Here is a 20,918-nt window from a genome sequence, read left to right as displayed (position 1 = left end):
GACATTCTGGTTCTGTCCCAGTTGGCTCCCAAAGCTTTTCTTGGCTCAACAAAGCAAAAGAACCAGGCTGAAATAGGGTCCCTTGTAGACGCCCGCATGAACTGGTTCTCCTTTCATCCTCCCGTTCCAACATGCAAGATATTCAAGACTCAAAGACGCTTTAGAAGAACTGGGAATTTGATTATACTCATCGTAACATCCACTCGTCTATAATAACATTTAAACCCGGACGTTAAACAACTAGAGGTAAACCCTGGTCACTAGACGGACGAGACGTGGAGCCGTCCAGCTGCTAATTACACTTCAACCAGCAACGAATGGGCAGCGGAGCTCCTGCCTCTTAGTGACCATCTTAGAGTGTCTTTATTAAGCGAGTGACTTTTGCAAAATCCTCATTCATTCAGCAAAAAAACATGAAGACGGCTGGACAGAGAGAGATGGAAACAGAGGCAGATATAAAGAGGCGAACACACCCACATCCACACCCACGCAAGCAGACGCCCGGGCTGTGCTCAAAGAGCGCCGTGCGTTGATTAGCCATGACAACAAGCTTCTGCTTCCAAAAATATGCTGCTCGTTCCGAAGCAGCGTGGCCATGCATGAATAAACATCATCTGTAATGGGGCTGAATGAAAATGAGACGCTGGCCTTTTTTTAAGCTGATCTACCAAGAACAGCCTCTCCACTTCACTTCTTCCCCTCCTGTCTGCCTCCGCTAAAGTCACCTAGTAACAGAACATTTTACAAATTGCTTTGATAGAATTCTCGACACTCTTGAACCTCAGGAAAACCCTCACTGTTGTGCCGTAAAAAAGGCTTTGTGATCCTCTAAACTGTGAAGTTTTACAATAATTGGATCTTTCTTTGGTTTGGGCTGCGGTTATACTGCAAACAAACACCCTCGATGAACTACAGGTGCGGGAATAATGAGGTTAAATGTAAACGAATGGGCGAGAGAATGAAAAGCATATCATAGGTTGTCATGTTTTGAGGGATGCAGTGGAAAAGGAAGCCGGCTGTCTTACTGTTGTTGTCTGTGTCATCGCTGACACTCTTAGGAGGAACGTGGCCGGTGTAACCGACGGCGGTTCTGTACATTCGATCCGGATTACGTACTTTCTTCAGTCCTACAGGGGACACAGTGGGGGAGGGAAGAGTGAGGGGAAAAGATTGGTGGGTACAAAAATACAATGCCCTTCAATTCATGCAGATGTCTTTAACTCTTGCTTTCTGAATGTCTGTTATAGAACCTTGTGAATCTGCATGACCCCACTGCCCCACTTTTCATTGATGATAGTTTTGTTGCCATGGGCCAGCAAAGACAAGCCACAACTAACTGGTTCAACGACCAGAGGTCGAAAAGGCATTTCAAATCACATGCATGTTTCTTTGCTTGATGTGACTTGTTTAGTTCAAGCGTAAGGACATCAAAAATGACAGTAAACCATTCTTGCCTAGAGCCACGAAAAGCTTTGCCAGCCTCCGTGTGTTCCATATGACGCGTATGTGAGCTAATTCAATTTCTGGTTAGCTTTTTGAAATCTAAACTAACTATGATGACAAAACGATTGCTTGTTAACACCTGCATTAAGTGAAATAATGTCTTATGCTATAATACTGGAGGACAAACAGCACCACATCCTTAGACCTTAGCTAATCTAGCTATCACACCATCAACTCTTTTTTGATCTTGTTGCTACCTAAACATGGTAGAACTTCACTAATCATTTACATTCACCCTTGAATAGTGATTTAATACGGGGTAGACTAGACAACTGGCATGGACCCTCTCCCTCGTATCAATCCATAAAATCAATTCAGTAGGGTCTCTGTCTTCAGAGTTCAAAAACATGCTTTCCTTTATTGTGTGATATCTAACCATGTTCATTTAGCAAGGCAAAACATCAGACGGTCTAGATAGTTCTGCGCAACCCAATTTGTCTGGCAGAGCCAGTAGTATCAGTTGTATTTTCCTACAAGAGTGCTGCTGTTAGTATTGCCAAACACGGATCAGAAACACCCGGGAGCTTAAATTTATGTAATACCACACCGTGAGATTTCACTTCTCTGATAAATTTGAGAAACCGAGATTTGATGAGCAACCAAATATATACAGGTTAGCCTACACAGCCTGCCGTTCTCAACAAAGTACAGGCAGGTGAGAGCATACAGTGTATGTGATGTGAAAGAACAAAATACAACACAGATGCAACTGACTTCTAGACAAGAGAGACTCGCTCGTGCACTTTCTATGCCACATTACAGAATAACATCACAAATCTGAAGCCTTGTATTGAGAGAAACATATTCTCCAGTGGTTCTTGCCAACATGAACAGCTTACATAGAAGGATGTGTCCTGTGTAGAGGAAGAGAACACAACTGATACCGGAAGCTTGCAGGAGCCGAAAACTGTCAGATGCAAATGCATGACACAGTTTTAGGCCGTTCAGGTCAAAAGAGGCAATGTTTTCTCCTGTTCCGTAACAGCTCAAACGGGTAAAATAGCATGAGATCTTTCTCTTCCCAAATCTACTGTCCGTTACAACACATTTTTTTTCTAAAAAGTAGCACATTCGTTTTACCTGACTGGACTTAAATAAGCACAATATGGAAAAAGAATGGTTTCATAATACCTTTTTCTGGCCAGGTCATCTTTCCCAGTAACAGCAAAAATGAAGATATCCACCAAAAAATTGTAAAATAACTATATATATCCAAATTTGTGGGTAAGTAATATTTTTCTACGTGATCTTCCTGTAGGTCCCGGTGTTCACAAGAGGAAAAGCATGCATGCACACTGACCGTCCCACACAGACACTCTTCCAGCTCACCCTCATCACAAAGGGCAACTTTGTCACTTTGATGGAATTCTTTAATAGCCAGGCTTAGTTATCATTCTTAGTTTCAAAGTGTGTGTGTTGGGGGTTGGGGGGTAATTGAGTTGGACAGCTCAATACCGCCACCCTGTGGCCCTTGTGGCCCAGACTGTCTTGACTGAAAAAATAGTTGAATAAATAATTCAATGTTGACAAACTCGTGGCTGATATTTTGAGCTAATCCGGGCCAAATTTTCCTACATAACTCAACAATCAGCATGTTTTCAGATATGCAAACTAACGCCATCATTCAAGAACAAGACACTAAATTAAAACAAATTCAGTATAATTAAATCCTAAAGAATATAATTGATGTCTCCACTTTAAATAAAACAAGATCAACGAGCGACGTACAAAACGCAAGTTTAAAAAAAGAACTTTTGTTTTGTGCTTTTATAAGCATGCTAGACAAAATACAAATCGAATAGAGCCTAAATTGAAACACAGTTTTAGTTAGCGATAATCTTTTTAGAAGAGAGGAAAGACGTACCTTTCATTTTGCCTCCACATTAAAATTCCGCTTCAATTTGTATCGCGTCCGTTCCCAATTCTAAATACTGTTGATATCTTTTGAGCGCCGACAGCTTCGAAACAGGAGCGGCGAAACCTTCGTAATTCTAAGGAAAATATTCCTCACAAGACTGAAGCATCGAGCAGCTGTCGGTGGGTTCAGTCACTATAAGGGGGGTTCTGGTGGGGGTGGAAAGAAATCAATCACGTTTTAGAGCATCACCATAAATCTGCATTTATCGCTTTTGGAGTTAAAAGCGTCGCCTTGTTCAATGCCAAAGAAAAACGAAGTAGTTGACCGCATTTGACTTCACGGAGATCGTTTCCCTGCGTGTTTGTCTGCCCACGGGGAACGTGGATGCGGTGTGGAGGAATCCCACTCTGAACCATATGCGAGTCATTTCACGCGTTCATTTCGTCTGATGCGCTCATGTGCGCGGCTCAGTTATAAAACATGTTCCCTCGTCTAACGAAGGCTGTACCTTTGCTTGACTTGAATGCGTGTCACTTTCAAAAACCTCCATGCGTGATTTGAGATGAAAGGAGTCACCTTACAAACGTAGCCCGTGATTACCTAACTCCGTTCCCATTATTTTAATAGCTGTCTCAGAGATGGCTAATCCCATCAGCGCTCCAGCTTTTCGTGACAAACATAAGGCAAGCGAAAATGTCACTGACTTTCCCCGGCGCGCCCACCCGCGCCTCCCTATCCTCATCCTCATCATCTGGACCTTAATGCTGCCAAAATTGCGAAATGAAAAATAATAATCTTGTTATTTCTCTCTTACCTTCCGGCTTGTTTTCGGCAGCCATTTCCCCTCCGCGCGCCACATCCTCCTCCTCCTCCTCGCGACCGGGGGGGTACCACGCGCGTTCACGGTGAGGACGCGGCTCGAGGAGGGGGCGAGAGGCAAGAGGCGCGTCCGTGAATACGCATTTGCTATTGGCCACGGGGTGATATAAATGACAAAGGTATTTTCGGTGATGCTTCATGAATTTGCGAAATCCACATTCCCCCTTTTATCCATCCCCTCCATCCTATTGGCGAATTCGTTTTATTCAGTAGACACCTTTAAAATCAAGCCACCAATAAGCATTTGGTTGAATGCGACGCTGGGATTCAGGGGGAAACCGTGGATCTGTGTTATGAAAACCAAAACTGATTTGTAAGACAAACAAAAAACGCGTGTAGAGTTTTCGAATATTATGGATTTAGATTTGATACCTACAGTCATTCTGCCCAACGAGCCTCATTATAATAAAAAGCTACGTGCCCAGCAGTCTAAGTGCTAATAACATGGCCCATTGTGTCATATAATTAGATGTTAACAGCCATGTTAAAGTCGTTAATCTTCTACTCGATATAAAGATGATGTTTACACATTCTGATAGGTCACAGGACGGCGTGGATGAGGGCGTAGTGAATATATATATATATAAGTTTACTCTAAAAGGGTTTTTCTATGAGGTCATCAGTGACACCAAACAGAAAAAAAACATCTGTATAAGATGTTTCAGAGCGCGTGTAGAGGATCAACGCTCGTTCATGAGTTCTTGAGCGCTGTCCAGCCGTGGGTGCTGAAGTGGTGCTGAAAGAACAGCTCCACTCACTGGCCGCAAACAGAGGGAGCATTTTCACCACATTAAGTGTTTATGCACTACAGCTTGTAGCAGTAATGACAAATAATGTTACTTCTAGCGCAAGTCCAAAAATGGAATCACGTAATGAAGAATTGAAATCTAAATTTTGCAAGGAATTTTAAGTGACAGCGAAAAAGCTGATTAAATCGTGTGTGTGTGTGTAATGTAAAATATAAACATGGGAAACATAACACGGCATAAACGTTCAGTGCTATGTAATGCAGCTAAATAACAGTGAAGATTATATTTGCATAATTTAATCAAGGGCTTCTGTAGACTAGGGCTTCAAAATAACTCGCGTTTAGACGTGCCGTATAAAATATAAATATTTATCGCGTTTAAATGTATTTAATTAAAAAAAGAAAATGATAGTTAATGGTCTAACCGAATTAAATGAACACACAAATCTATCTGGATTTGCAACGACTCCCCTCCGGAACACACGGTGGCAGGTTATTTTATATATCCTGTAATTCGACCGTGCGATTTTATATTGTAATTTTACTATGGTAAAGGCTAAGTTTATTTATATTAATAAGGTCACGCTGATACCTCTACTTTATAATACAAGTCATTGGCCGTTTTTCAATATAGGTTCTTCAGCAGTCTTTTGTCCTTGTGTTCTCGCTCTACTTCATCAATAAAGTCCGGTTCCAATACTCAAGAACAGAGAACGCATGAAAGTACCCGGATTTGTTCTCCATATCAAGGATCCAACGTATGCAGCCTTGTGCGCCTACGGGATACCCTTGAAGTCCCAGAAGTCACTGCGGCGCGTCAATCCAAGTTTATTTTCCGAGGCTGCCTTGCAAAACCGGTCTCTAAGACCACAAGTCTTTGCGCTCTTGGATTTGAGACACGGCCATGAATTACCGGGGGACTACAAACGTCTGCCTCTCAGCAAATCAGATAGGCTCACTAGCCCGACGTCACATGACTTAATTAATATTCATGACAAGACCCTGAGCCATAGTAGGCTGGGACTCGGGGAACATGGCGACTACCTTGGAAAATGAAATGGAAGTAGACAACGAAGATTATTATTCTTTGCTCAATGTCAGGAGGGAGGTAAGAAAGCGGAGGTGTTTTAAAAGACACACGACGCGTCTGCACACGTAAACCCTTCATAGCAAAGAGACGTGCTATTTTTCATATTACGTTAGATGTCAGAACACCGGCTGCACTGGATTCATCCATCCTTACTGATCTGACGTTTAATGCTCGGACAACCTGACAGATTGGAAATGTCAACCGACAGTCTGTCAACATCCGTCTTGTAGGAAGAACTTGTTTCTTCTTGTCACTTTTTATATTGCAATTATACGAGCACCTTGATTATTGATATTTGATCATTAAATGTATGGCACACATATCAATGTAAACATCCAAAGGCACTTCATAGCTACTCTTGATTGCAAGGAACCGTTAATAAGGCAAATAAACATAAACTGACAACAATCATTTAATCCAGCGTTATGTTTTTCTGAAATTAATCATGTACCTTGTCAAATGCGCTTTTTTGGGGGTTACCAAGAGTTCCTTCATCCTCAAAAGTTATACTTGTGTTGATTCATCTGCCTCTAAAGTAACCGAAGCGGAAACTCACGAAACGTATTGGCGACCGAAGCGCGCCGCCGTTTGAGGACAGCCAATAGGCGGTCTGCTAGTGCTGCGTTTTATTTTCTTCCGAACTTACTTTCTTCACCTATTTATCAGAGTGAAAGTGTAAAAACATTTGTATTATGACTTGCTGCTCTGTGTTTCTGTCTGTATGTTTATTTGTCTGAATGATGTTCTGCAGGCCACTTTAGAAGAGTTAAAATCATCTTACAGGCGGCTCTGTATGCTCTACCACCCTGACAAACACAGAGACCCTGAACTGAAGAGACAGGCAGAGCATCTCTTCAACTCTGTCCACCAAGCATATGAAGGTAATTATTTTAACCCTCCCCTTACGGATATGTACGTTTTATGCTAAAGATTTAACATGAAACAAAAGTTCGGTGGATATTTACCATAATGGCCATATTACCCATTGCTTGGGATCTTGTGAACTTAGCACACAGAGAATTTGAAGTCTGCTCAAAGCCACAGCTGTAAACTTCATAAAAGATCTCCAGATGTGTTATAATTCATGTCTTATGAGACCATACTATAGCATTTTTTGATGAACAGACTGAAATATCAATAATTTACAATCATAGCTGATTATTGTGCTGTTTTAAATTTTTGAGTTTGAAATAACTACAGAATATGGCTGTTAAACGATTGATCGCATCCAGAATAAAAGTTTGTGTTTACATAAAATGTCTCTGCACTGTGCATATACATTTTTCATTTATAAACAACGTACACATACATGTAATATTATGAAGATATGTGCATGTATATAATTTATTTATATATGTATTTATATTTATGATTTAAATTTTATATATATATATGTATGCTTTTATAAATAAAAAATAAATATGCACAGTACACAGACAAATATTATGTAAACATAAACTTTTCTTCTGGTGACGATCATTCATTTAAGAATCAACAATTGTTGACCAACGATCAACAAAAGGTTTTTATTTTTTGATGCTGAATTTTCCTTTCTATTAAAAAGAGACTCAAACCTGCACTCAGGGAAGTATACTTCGGGGACCGTCTTGATAAATTCAAATGTGTATCAGAGCATAAACATTAAAGCTCTCTTTGCTCTGTGAATATACACTTGTAAGGGACCAAAAGGGCAACGGGTTTGAAAAGAATATTGACCTCCTGTTTGATATTAATATCATGCACTGCACTTAAACCCAACAATGAACTTTGCCATCACCTGTTCAATAATCTGTTGTACATCTGTAACTGTATTATGTGTATAATCTGTGTCTTTTACATGTTTTGTGCACATCTACTGTTTATGCTGTGTATAAGCGATATGTTGTCTATTGTTGTTTGGATTCTGCAGTGTCAAGCTTTTTACTCACCACTGCACACATGCCAGTATATAACTATTAAAACAATCACCCAGTATAAACAATGTGACCTATTCTCTCAAGCATGCTGATATATTTGTTTTGACCTCTGTTAAGTTCTCAGCGACCCGCAGTCTCGAGCCATTTATGACATATTTGGAAAAAGAGGCTTGGAGGTGGAAGGCTGGGAGGTACGTTTTTGATGTTCACCGTTGAAAACGTTCAGTTATACTCAAATTTCTGCGTGTTGAGGTGCATGGCACACTAATGACACATCTGTGTCTGATCTTTTGAGGTGGTGGAGAGGAAGAGAACCCCTGCAGAGATCCGGGAGGAATATGAGCGCCTGCAGAGGGAGAAAGACGAAAGAAGACTCCAGCAAAGAACAAACCCCAAGGTGACTAATTCTCACTGCTCGTCCAGACCAAAATGAAAGAAAGATTGTCCTGATTATTTCCCAGAATGCAATTCAGCATTGTTGCGCTCTGACTGAAATCAAAGACACATTATGTCAATTTCAGGGACTGATGTTTACCTCCTCGCTTGGTTTTCTGTCTCCTTGCATGCAGTGTGGTCCCAGATCTCATTTTATGTAATGCCTCTCTTTATTTCTTTATTCTTCTGATGCTGATCCTTTTTTAATCCAGGGGACGATAAGTGTGGGTATAGATGCGACAGAGCTCTTCGACCACTACGATGAGGATTTCGAGGATGCTCCGGGAGGAGGTTTTCCCCACATTGAGATCAACAGGATGCACATTTCCCAATCCATTGAGGTTAATGGACAGTGATGTCACCATGATAGTCTGACATCAATACTTTGCTTTTTCCTTTATGGTCTTGCACTTACATATTTGGCAGGCACCCCTAACCAATACAGATACCGCTGTCCTTTCTGGCTCTTTATCGACACATAATGGCACCGGGGGAGGAACTATAAATCTGTGTGTCCGCCGTGTGACCTCAGCCAGGGGCTGGGGAGAGGTGGGACACTTTTTCTAAACCACCTCCAGTTTTCATATTCCCTTCAATGGGGATTGGTTTTGACGCTCTTTGTGTGTTTATTTTATGTGTTTAAAGCTGGAGTTTGGCGCAGGGGACATTAGAGGACCTCTGTTTGGGATGAAAGTCTTCCGCAATGTTACTGCACGCTGGTAAGTGTCCCTCTGCATGCATTTTAAGTGAGGTCTTAAATGTTCTCACCGTGCACTTAAAAAGTTAGAAAACTAATGTTTAGGATGCATGCTTCGGTAATGCGCTCTGTGGCTTTCAGTTTTGTGACTGGGCAGTGTGGACTGCAGTTCTCCTCACGTGGCGTGAGACCAAATGCCTCAACAATGATGGCCCGGCACTTGGACCAGAAAACTATGGGCTACTTGCAGTGGCGCTGGGGAAGCCAGTCTGCAATGACGACGAGCATTGTCAGGGACACCCAAACCGGCCATTTCACCCTGGCTTTGCAGGTAAAACCTACTCAAGAATTCCGTATTGGAAGTTCATGTCAGTTATATATGTATGAGATTAACTATTGTCTATTCCGGTTTCTTTAGCTTGGAATTCCTCATTCTTACCTGATGATGAGTTATCAGTACAAATTCCAGGACGAAGATCAAACCAAGCTTAAAGGTTCCATCAAGTAAGTATTTTACCAGTGGTTTTGAATACTTGATATTCTCCACCAGTATGTTCTTTCGGTCCAAATCCTATATCTCTGGGGCATGTTTTATCAGATTGTACAAGGTTAGGCCCGATTCACATTCCATGTCTATGTGAATCGGGCCTTAAACACAGAAACTTTTGGAAGAAAATTTTAATGAACCAAATATGGTTTTAAGCAAATATCGATGTAATAAATGTAATGATATGAATTTTCTGGCCACAGAAGCCGGCATGGCATAATAAACCAAACTTCAGAACTTGGCTTAAGAATGAGATCTTCATGATCTTTTTATCAGAAGATAAAAAGTATGTTGAAATTGTTGCATTTTGATGTAGAGGTGGGCAGAATGACCAAAAAATTTGTTCCACGGAATGAGTATTTTATTTATATTGGTGGTCTAGTGGGTTAAACCACTGAACTGGTAAATCAAAGGTTGCTGGTTCGATCCCAGCAGCCACCACCAGTGTGTCCTTGAGCAAGACACTTTACTACATGTTGCTCCAGTGGGATTGTCCCTGTAATAAGTGCACTGTAAGTCGCTTTGGATAAAAGCGTCTGCCAAATGACTAAATTATATTATTTCATGGTGACAATATATATCACAGTACCAATATCCCGTTACATAAATTTAGTTAAATGGTGATATTGTCACAACTATCATGAAAACATTGAATGAGATGTCAAAAATGCAAAATCTTCACCGAATGTTTGATTTTGTTCATGACAGGACCGGGTTCTTCGGCACTGTGGTTGAATACGGAGCTGAACGAAAGATCAGTCGCCACAGCGTTCTTGCTGCAACCGTCAGCATTGGCGTACCCCAAGGAGTCTCTCTCAAAATCAGGTTATGGAGCTGACTGGAATCTACCTGAAATTAGAATTCAGCAAAGCTACATTATAATATCTTTTTGCCGCTTGCGGCGCGATCGTTTTCTCCCTCCAGGTTGAACCGAGCCAATCAAACCTACCTCTACCCCATTCACCTGACCGACCAGATATTACCCAGCGCTGTGTTTTATGCCACTGTGGGCCCACTGGCCTTCTACTTAGCAGTCCAGAAGCTTATTATTATGCCTTATGTACGAGCCCAGAAGGAACAGTGAGTTATTATCTGTAATTACTGCTCCAAAACCGCCCGTTTCCCTAAACCCCTCGTTCTTCCTCGTTCCTCTGATGGAGGGCCTGCTCTGTTGTTTACAGGGATCTGGAGAAACAGAAGGAGGATTCTGCTTCAGAAACTGCCCGCAGGAAGCAAGAGGCTGAAGCCGCTGTAAGTCAAATGAATCCATAGACAGCAACATCTCCGTTCTGCCAGCACAAACACGCGTTTGTTACGATAGAGATGCCATTTTCCAGAATCGTTGTGTCTGTATTTTTAGGTTCTGCTGATGCAAGAGTCAGTGAAGAGAATCATTGACGCAGAGGAATCTAAAATGGGTAAACAAAATGCACAATTTAAAATTTGCTTAAATCATTTTTTGCTTTTTTTATCTACAAGAGATGAGTCCACTGTTGCGTTTAAAGACGACATGAAATGCCAGTTCGAGTCCCGCCTCGTGGTTCTTTCCCGATCTCACCCACTTTATTTCCTGTCCAATTACTGCACTGTAAATAAAGGCAAAAACAAAATGCCATTTGCAACAGGTGACTATTAATTTTTGTTTAAAAATAAACAAGTGCATATTTTGTGGTTCTAGGTCTCATCATACTAAATGCCTGGTACGGCAAATTTGTGTCGGACAATAGTCAGAAGCATGAGAGGGCAAAGGTCATTGATGTGACTGTCCCGCTGCAGTGTTTAGTGAAAGACTCTAAACTCATTCTTACAGAGGCTTCCAAGGTTAGACGCTTACACATCAAGTAACACTTTTCATTAATGAATCTAACTTAAAATATGAACTTCTGCAAATTGTGTTACTGTCACCATAAGAGATGTTTGCTCAACATAAATATTCTCTTTCTGACGTGTTTGCACTTATCGAAGTATTACATACTCATGACTTTGAAGTTGAAAGAACTTTCTGCAGACAAGCATTTCTACCCCTCAACCTTTAAATGCTGTCATCAGCAGGTGTTTCCTATTAATGACTTGAGTCTTTTGTAAATCAGAGCGGTTTGCCGGGGTTTTATGACCCGTGTTTCGGAGAGGACAAGAGCCTCAAGCTGCTGTATCAGTTCAGAGGAGCGATGCACCAAGTCCTGTCTGGAGATACAGATCCTCTTAACATACCTAAACAATGTGAGCATTGCAAAAATGTAGAATAATTCTAAGCCGATGGGAACGAAGTGAAATGACGCTGCTTCATTTTGTGTGTTCATGTCATCAGCTCATAAAATACAACAAGAGACGTAGGAATCTCCAGCACATCCTGAGGGGAACTGACAGATGAGATCTGTGGATATACGGAGATGTGAAGAACGTACCGGAGGACAGTCAGTCATCGAGGGATGCGAAGGGCTGCTCTTCTTCATTTCATGACGTCACCCATCTATCATCTTTATGTTGTTTGGTAACTTAAATTCCCTTTACAAAGCTAACAACAATGGTCAAGCACAGGAGCAATGAACAAGTCTCTAGTTTGAATCCACATCAGTTTTACAAAAGGTCAAATGGCATATTACATCCATCAGTATCAATCAGTGTTAATCCTACGTGTATTATCTGAAAGTTTACCATAAATAAACTCTTAAGAAAAGCACATTCCCAGACATGTGGTTCTGGTTCATTGAACAGCCTGTGACTTTATAACTGTAGCTTCTGATCTCTATATGTTTTGATTGATAATTATATACAGAGATTTCTGAATGTTTGGATTCTGGGCCTAAATACAGTGAATCTCAAACAGAAATCCGTTCTGTGGCAGATGTTCAACGTTGCTGAATGATTTGTTTTAGAAGAACAATCTTTTCTGACCGGGGCGTCATGATCTCATTTTATCCCAGATTAGTGAGACAAAACGAGAAATGTTATTTATGGCCATTGTGATAATATTGGATTTTCAGGTGAATCTGATTATGCACGTTCGGTTCATTCTACATTCCCAATAATGCAAGATATTTGTGCAAAATGTGTTTAAAGGAATTTGTACACTTTTGACATAATGATTGATTTCTGATGACTGACATTGGAAAATAAAATCTTTGTGATCGTTATTATAACTATACAGGTATGTTAGTCAGCAAGCTACATATCCAAATAGATTTTTTTAATGATTGTCAAAATTATTTTGTGTGATGGGTTGTAAAATATGACACAGACATTTCTTGACCGTTGATTGAACCATCAACATGATTCTTCCCTATATAGTCAAGCCATATCAAGGGCAGCTGGACAGTTTTGACTCATTTGTAATTGAAAATGCATTATTTATTTTGCAGAATACTACATTGTGGTTTTCTCTGTATTTGCCCGAGAGCAGCTTGCTCTTGCCCACTTCTCTATAACTGAGCAGCAAAGAGTCTAAAGTATTACACAAATTGATTTCGAGGTAAGTAAAATGGCTATTATTGATTTTTTTTGGTTCACGGGGCATTTATTGACAACTGAATGAGAGGTTTTAACAGAGTATGTTTTTGTTTTATATTTAAAACAAACCTGCTCCCTCTTTAATGTGTCATTTATGTGTCATGATGTCTCCTGGTGTCCTTGGTTTCTTTATTTATCATTGTGCAATTGATGCATTTGTATTTATTTGCATGATGTATTTATTTGTGACAGTCAAAGTTTGTTCAATGGCAAGATCCATTTTGCTGTTGGAGTACTGGAGTCATACCATGAACCTTCTGCTTTGAAAGAGTTAGAGAGAAATCCTGCCAGGGATCTATTCAGTACATTAACTCTTGAGTAATAGTCCGTGTCATCATTTGGTGTGATTTAAACATGAATGCCTGTTAACATTCTCTGGTTTGTTATGCAGTACATTTACCTTGCACGTCTCCTGAAGTTTTTAGTGTGACTTATGTATATGTAAATGGCTAATACAAGCCATGTTTCACAACTTTGTAAGAAAATAGAATTACATTCTTATCTGATGCAAAACCTTACAAATGTATTGTTGTTGTCAACCTGAAGAATAATTTAAACATTAAAAAGTGAAGCAGCCTACAAGCTGTCTGAACTTATTGTCTTTAAGATATTTTTCAAGCTATTAGTGTCAACATGACATATACTTTCTTATACTCATTCCTCCTGATCATATTATGCATGACTCATAGGTGCAATGTTATGTTAAGCAAAAAAATATTTATTAAGAGAACTTTTTAATGTTAACCTACAGTCAAATAGCTATTTAAGTTAAGCAAACACATTCTGGTTTGGTTTTATACACAATTTTGTCTGATTGAATATCCTTTTGGACTTTAAAATACGTAACAATATAAAGGTTGAATTGCTTCGAAATGTAATTTACATGTATTTTATAATATTGTGGTCAAGCCCACCACAAAGCCTTAGAAGTTCTTAGAAGAGAATGCGACTGCTGACAGGAAATCTCATTAAAATCCTCATTCTCTTTATTTACAACAGTTTACAACACAAAGTTTCACAGAAACATCTCTTTTTTTATTGGACAATGGCATTACAGTGTGAGAAACTTTAGCAGTCCTTCTGTCTCCTGCGCACAAACAGCCCTGAAATCACATCTCGTAAACACATTGTGATCGTACAAAACAAACGTACAGCAACATTTTCCCATGAAACCCTTGATTAATGGTTAATAAAAATATAACTGCGCAAATAAATGTACAATTTAAAGTTTTCAACAAAATGTAGAAAAAAGGTTTGATCTAGGCCTGCCGATAAATCCCAAAACCTGCGACAAATTCTTTCTTATAAAGTTTTAAGGATTTCCGGTTTCAATCTGCTTTAAACTGTGCCTAGAAACATTGTGGAAACTGTCCACTGACTCAATAGAAAACATGACCAGGCCACTACCAGAATTTTAATAACTTATTACAAAAAAGATATCATACACAACAGGTCAAAAGCTATTTGTCTTTTAACATACGAACAAGAAAAAAGATGATATAGTTGAGGATAGCTGCTTGGAAATATGAAGCAAACTTTTATAGCTTTCAAACTAGGCAGAAATTTTGGGCATAATGCAGAAAACATGCAAAATTCCAGTGAAGCCGAAAGTCTGAAACAAATATCAAATACTACCACAGAGATTCTGCAAGTACCAGATCTGAACTAAAGGTGCAAAATAACTTCCCTCCTTTGCAATGTTTATATCTCTGAACAGTCATTTAAAGTAAAAGTAATAAAAAACATGTCCCACTGTAGTAATGTCATTAAAAAGGAAACAAACAAACATAAAAATCAACATTTTTGAGTTGATTAGTGAAAGGAAAATAAAACCAAACTGTTGAATCCGAGCATGCCCATGAAAATATTTCACAGATTCTACGGTTTATAGCTGTAAGCATGAACTACAAATCTATGAATGATTTTTAAAGGAATACAAGCAGACAACAACATCCAATCTCAAACATTGCAGATGTTTTGACCTTTAAATGAATCTGAAGAAATCTGTAATGCAAGACACATGCAAAATGGAATTAAGAAAATAAGCTTAATTGTAGTGTGATTATGTTTTTGTGCATTGTGCCTTTTCATAAATTACACAATTTCCCCTCAATTATTACGACTGTTAGGTAAAATATGTATAGTTTCGTGTTGTACATTTTGTACTGCTGTTAAATGATTTTAAATTGGGAAAAACACTGTATTACAAGTATGCTTACCAACCACTGAAAATGGAAAATACAAAAAACAAACCATCTGGACAATAAAACGTTGGCAAAACAAAGAGTACAGTTTGATTTTAGATGAAATGTGACATGGACATGTTGCTAAACCCACCTCTTCCCAAAGCTTACAGCTGTAAAAGCATCTAACTCAGAACTCGCAATTACACAATTAACGTATTTTAACATATAATTTAACAAAAATGCATGAGACATAGCATGACGAAACAAAGTGAAAAATAGCATCCTTTGAATCCAATTGAAAACAAACAAACATGTTATCTTGTTCATAAAAGAGCAGAAAATGCAGACATTAACCAGACTATGACACGTACAGTACATTTGTGTGATCCTCAAGTTCTGTTCTTTACAATGAATCCAGGAATACCCAAATATAACAGAAACCATTTCTGATGTTTCACTGCAAAAACAACATCGATCAACATTATCCAGTGAGTCCAACTCTCTCTCGTACACATTTGGGGGTCTCAGAAAAGACTCTAAACTCCTCTAATATCTTACGGTTCATTTTATATAATATACCTACTCTGACAAATAAACATACTCGTGAAAGCTATCAGTACAAAGTGGCTTCTCTAGGTCCTCCTTTGTTCTTAAAAAAGTGCAATCAACGGTCTAATCCCTTTATTCCACATCACCTTCTATTGTGTAATACCTTCAGTCGTAGCCTTCGACCGTCTATAGTCTGTATGGCTGAAGTCTGTAAAGTCTTTAATTCATCATCAGTGTATTGATTGCCTGACGCAAACATTTAGGAAGGCGAGAACTTGTAAAAACAGAAACGGAAAAACTTGACATTTTAGTGACAAAAGGGCATCACAGAGCCACTCGTTGAGTACAACCTTGAAGCAGCAAGGTTCCGTACACGAGGAGCGGCACGAGTCTCAGTCAAGGAGGTGTTTTCGAGAGCCCACTCGCGAGCGACTGGAGCGTCGAATGTCAAACTTTGTGTCTTTGCACATCTGGCAGATGTACGTCTCGGGAACATTGGACTTGCGAATTTTGGCACATGAGAGGTGGATCCAGGTGTTGCAATGGTTGCACTCGATCATCGCCCTTCCTGCGAACGGCTTCATGCAGAAACATGTCACGAGGTCCCAGGAGTCATCATCTACACATAACACAGATATACAGTGAATTAGATCACTCACTTTTTCACGTTAAAACTAAGTGAGGAGATCCTTTTGATCACATGTAGTTACCTGAATCAACCATGATGTCCTCATCATCCCCGGATCCATCTTCATCTCGAAACACCACCTGTTTTCCCTGACGGAGGACCGTTCTTTTGCCAGGAAGACCTTCCACCTTTAACACCATGGCTTCTCCCTCCGGTTCCTCCGATTTAGAATATGGACCAGAGCGTTTATAACCATCCCAACATGGACGCCCCGCATCAGGCTCTTCTTTACACTCTGCAGTGCTTGAAGAGCCTAAAGCTGGGGTTGAACGTATTCCAGCATGTGCTGGAAGGTCTGCGCCCGTGCCTGCGGTTGGCAGTGGAATGCTGAGATAATCTTCCGGTTCTTCCTTGATGGTACAGCCAAAATTGACAGAACTGGTAGGAGACGAGGCGAACGATCCCAGTTCCTCACCTTTACTCTTCCTCAGCTTCTTCTTCTTCTTTTTAACCTTGTCGGCCTTCTTTTGACACTCGAGGAGAAGACCGGCTGACTTAGGACGCTTCTGGAACTCAGTGTTCTCGCTTGAAGGTCTCTTGAATCCTGTAAAGCTCTTGCGGTTCTTGTGTTGGGACTCGTCTGGAGATGACAGACCGCAGCCGAGTCTCTGATTCTCCCAGCCATCACTGTCTGCAGTGCTGCCGGTGCTGTTTGGAGGACTGGAACTGTTTCTCAAGTGCGCCTCCTGTGGACAGATGTAAAAACACATCTTAAGATGTCATCACGGCCTAAATGTGAAATGTCAGAGTTCACTTCAATTATAAAATTGTTCAAAAGCCTACACAGCAAATATTAAGATGAAGTAAAAAACAGAAACACACCCACAAATCCTTCAGGTTATGTTTCCATATTTATAAAGACAAGAAATGCAGACCACAGCAGTGCATGATGGTAATGCTTAACATCCAAGACTTAAAAGGTTTTTGGGATGTTCGACTTCACAACTGATAAAAGGAATCATTTTAAACGATTTTTTCAAACACAAAATCGAATGTTTCACTTGGTCTAAAAATGCTTTTTAGATCATGCATGTAAAAACTATAGTCATATTAAACCGCACAATCGTCTCTCGTCGCTTCTGTACTCGTCGGTCTGGCATAACGCCACAGCAATTTCAGTAAATCTTTATTAGGTCATGCGTCACGTTATACAAACACAATTAAGCTGATGGGGACAAGAAGAACTAACAAAACAACAATAAAAATAGCAAAAGCCAGTAGTAAACATTACAACAACATTCTAGAAATATATATATATATGTCCAAGCATAAACAGAAGCGGTCCGGTAGAGGCACACCTAATCTAAAAAGCTATCCCATGAAATTATAGGTCAGTTCTGAATAACAGCACCCACACAAAAAAACCCAAGAGTGACCGCACGCTGTAAACATAAATCACACAAATAACAGGTTTACTTTAAATTCAGAGAATGTCTTAAAATAGTTTTTCTGTCAAAACATAATCGCCTATATGGCTGCAGTAAAATAAGAATTGTAAACAAACTCAATAGTAAACATGCTGATGCATTACAATAACAAGAGATGAAGTTGAAAACTCCAAACACGGCTTCATTCTCTGCAAACAATATCATTCATCTTTTTACGGTGAAATATAAACCAGCTGTGGTTTTGTGATATAATTCTTAAGTCATATTTGTCATGAGTGACCTGTAAAAACAAAATAAATTGAAAACAGGACCTAAATGGCGCATGTAGATCTTTTCATACGACACAATGTTCCTGTAACGATTGGTAGAGCTCTGCGTTATCAACGTGAATGTAAACACTGACTCAACAGAACTGACTGCGAATAAAATGAGTGAGTGTTGCACATATGAATACTGACAGCATGTCACAAATGACACATTCTTTGTCCTGGATGAGTTCTCCCGAGTTTGCCTCCATCCGTTTGGGTCCTTTAACTAGGAACAGGGGACCAGAAACTGAAAGTGTTTCTGTATGCACACACACTGGTGTTGTGAAAAATGGCACTTAAGAGACAAAGATCTGAGATGAGAATGGAGGAGACTGGAGTGGCCCTCTTACCCGGGGCGAGAGGGCTGGGGATTTATTGGAGGGGGGTCTCTCTCAGCGGCTGCCATAAGAGACACCAACATTTCTGTGAATTAAACAAAAGTGTCAGCAGCACGTGCAGACCCAAAGCAAACTCCCATGAGCCCCAGTGTAGCACCACCAATGACAAGGGAAGGGAAGATCCTTAACGTGTCAGATGTGAGTCCCTGGTGAGCCGTGGTGACATCTTTTTGTTACAACATTTTTAACATATTACCTCAAAAAATTGGCAGATGCGCGAGGTCACACTCACCTCTTGTGGATATGGAATATAGCCTGCATATGCCAGCACAAACGTACAGAACTTGTTGAAATCTTCCACCGTCCGTTTACGCTTGAAAGTTGAACTGTAGCCCTTCAAAAACAACAAAAAAACAAGAACAACAATACTGAGGTCAGGAAGTCATAACAGATAGCAGTCTTTTGTAACATTTTGTAAATTACTTCAACTCATAAGATTAGGGGAAATCAACATACAAATGACTTACAACATAAGTATTTTGTTGCAAAAAATAAATGCAATTTAAATTTAAAACATAGGAAGCAAATAGTAATTTTTAAAATTTGAGCAGCACTGAGACTTAATCCAGGTAATGTAGCAATTGCTTTTCTCATGGCGTTAGGGCAGTTCGCGCATGCGCAGTATCGCAATGGCTCTGTATACAGTGCAAATATTCGACATATTGACAACTACGAGTCCTTTAAAATGACAATAACACGATCAACACAAATGCAAACATATACTTTACAACAAAGATTGCTTTGTTAAAAAAGGTTTGATGTTCATTTAATAGTGACTGAAAGGCATTAACTCGATACAATTTATGACACAAACAGACAAAACACGTATTAAGCTTTTAAACTTTTAAACAAACAAAATTGATGACTTTCAGATGACAGATCTCATCAACTTAAACTAACATTACATAAAATTAATCGAAGAATTAGTCAGCCAATGCTCAAAAGACCGCTTGATAAGAAAACCAAACAAACTCTACATTTTTATGAACTATTGCAATTTTAATAGCTGAAACTAGTAACTAAATATAGTAACAACACTTAAATGTGAGATTTATAACAGGATGACACGTTGCTGGTTTAATCGAAACGAATTTATTCAGCAGCGACGTATGTAACGTTATATAGCGAAATGTATAAATACACAAACAATAGGAAATAAAAGGATGACAATAAATCACACCATCTGACTGATAAGTCACAGAAAACTTAAAGATATTTACCTGTGTGTCAAATGAACAAGTTGTCGAGTTGTTGTCCATTTCTATAAAGAAAGAAGTTTTAGTATTGTTTCGATATGTCGGACATTCACGGATATTGGTGTTGTTGGCAGAACAAACGTCCATAAAACTAACAAATACCCTATAATAAATATGCATTGGATAAAATACACGTCAGGAATTAATCATAATGTTGTCATATTTTCAGGAAGGAACGTGCTTTTAAAGAGATTATATAAGACATTTGACGTTAGTCACGTCAATTCTCTTAACAACAACAAGCTGATAAAACACGTACAAATATTTTCAGAAAACTACACATCTGTGGTTTGACTTAAACAAAATATATATCTTGTGTTTGAGAAACATTGTATTAAATACATGTTTTTATTTTTGATGGACAGTACTCGAGCTCCGCTAGCTAAGTTACATTAACATTAGCCAGCTGACACTTCAGTCTGATCTGGTACGTTTATAACATTACCATCTGTGACATGTTGTTTGTGACCTCTATTCATAATTAACATGTAAATACTTATCTAATTTAAAATTTAAGACCTTAAAATAAAATGTAATCCACTTTTTTCTCCCTTACACTAACTTGCTAATTTTCATGCTAACATTGTCGCGGTTGATGTTTGTATTTGATGTTTTATTCAAATTTACCTGCTGCTGAAAGAAAAACAGTGGTTCACACGAATGTTAAGATGTTGATTTGTCTCCTGGATCAAAAGACAGACGATGACAGTGACAGGGTTGATGGAAAACAGTGACGATAAGTTACATATCCGAGCGTGAAAATGTGATGGTGAGACCTAGACAGACCGATCTGCTCAGGCGCCAAAATAAAAGTCCCAAGCCAACACGCTAATGTTCTGCTCTATTCTTTACATTATTCATTATGAGTGTGATGTAATATTATATATTTAATATAATATTATTATTGTATATATTTAATATTAAAATATTATATTAAATATTTAATATTAAAATATTATATTGTA

General features: G+C 39.2%; 3 protein-coding genes across 15 annotated transcripts in view; 1 reads left to right on the top strand and 2 right to left on the bottom strand.

The window, feature by feature from the left end:
* camta1b (calmodulin binding transcription activator 1b) overlaps nt 1-4,241 on the bottom strand; it is a 241,876-nt gene extending 237,635 nt beyond the window's left edge. For 9 of the 11 annotated variants that reach the window (XM_056734472.1, XM_056734473.1, XM_056734475.1 and 6 more), the window contains exons 1-2: nt 4,176-4,241; nt 1,026-1,127 (exon numbers count right to left, since the gene is read on the bottom strand). In XM_056734472.1, coding sequence (XP_056590450.1) covers nt 1,026-1,127; nt 4,176-4,200 — 127 coding nt within the window. In that variant the 5' untranslated portion in view covers nt 4,201-4,241. Of the gene's footprint in view, nt 1-1,025; nt 1,128-3,367; nt 3,411-4,175 lie in introns of those variants that run through there. The other 2 variants (XM_056734477.1, XM_056734480.1) reach the window with 2 other exon arrangements.
* A 1,770-nt stretch (nt 4,242-6,011) lies between these two features.
* On the top strand, nt 6,012-13,790 carry LOC130409894 (dnaJ homolog subfamily C member 11). 3 transcript variants are annotated; one of them, XR_008904941.1, is made up of 17 exons: nt 6,013-6,096; nt 6,830-6,959; nt 8,112-8,185; nt 8,290-8,391; nt 8,642-8,770; nt 8,856-8,978; nt 9,075-9,148; nt 9,268-9,457; nt 9,545-9,630; nt 10,382-10,498; nt 10,598-10,753; nt 10,855-10,924; nt 11,034-11,091; nt 11,352-11,494; nt 11,764-11,893; nt 11,982-12,164; nt 13,033-13,790. XR_008904941.1 is itself a non-coding variant. In XM_056734092.1 (16 exons), the coding sequence occupies exons 1-16, from the start codon at nt 6,022-6,024 to the stop codon at nt 12,005-12,007; spliced, it is 1,683 nt and encodes a 560-aa protein (XP_056590070.1). In that variant the 5' UTR covers nt 6,012-6,021; the 3' UTR covers nt 12,008-13,790. The 3 variants fall into 3 exon arrangements, 1 of the variants encoding a protein (XP_056590070.1); XR_008904940.1 differs by having other exon boundaries at nt 11,982-13,142; nt 13,373-13,790; XM_056734092.1 differs by having other exon boundaries at nt 6,012-6,096; nt 11,982-13,790.
* Nucleotides 13,791-14,145: 355 nt separating this feature from the next.
* Nucleotides 14,146-20,740, bottom strand: phf13 (PHD finger protein 13). The gene is made up of 5 exons (XM_056735383.1): nt 20,581-20,740; nt 19,918-19,958; nt 18,930-19,031; nt 16,626-17,289; nt 14,146-16,534 (listed from the first exon to the last, which is right to left on the bottom strand). Exons 2-5 carry the CDS (start codon nt 19,954-19,956, stop codon nt 16,308-16,310), a joined length of 1,032 nt encoding a protein of 343 aa, XP_056591361.1. The 5' UTR covers nt 19,957-19,958; nt 20,581-20,740; the 3' UTR covers nt 14,146-16,307.
* Between the last annotated feature and the right edge of the window lie 178 nt (nt 20,741-20,918).

Source organism: Triplophysa dalaica, chromosome 21 (assembly GCF_015846415.1).
Source record: "Triplophysa dalaica isolate WHDGS20190420 chromosome 21, ASM1584641v1, whole genome shotgun sequence".
NCBI lineage: Eukaryota > Metazoa > Chordata > Actinopteri > Cypriniformes > Nemacheilidae > Triplophysa > Triplophysa dalaica.
This window is presented reverse-complemented; position numbering and strand designations above follow the sequence as displayed.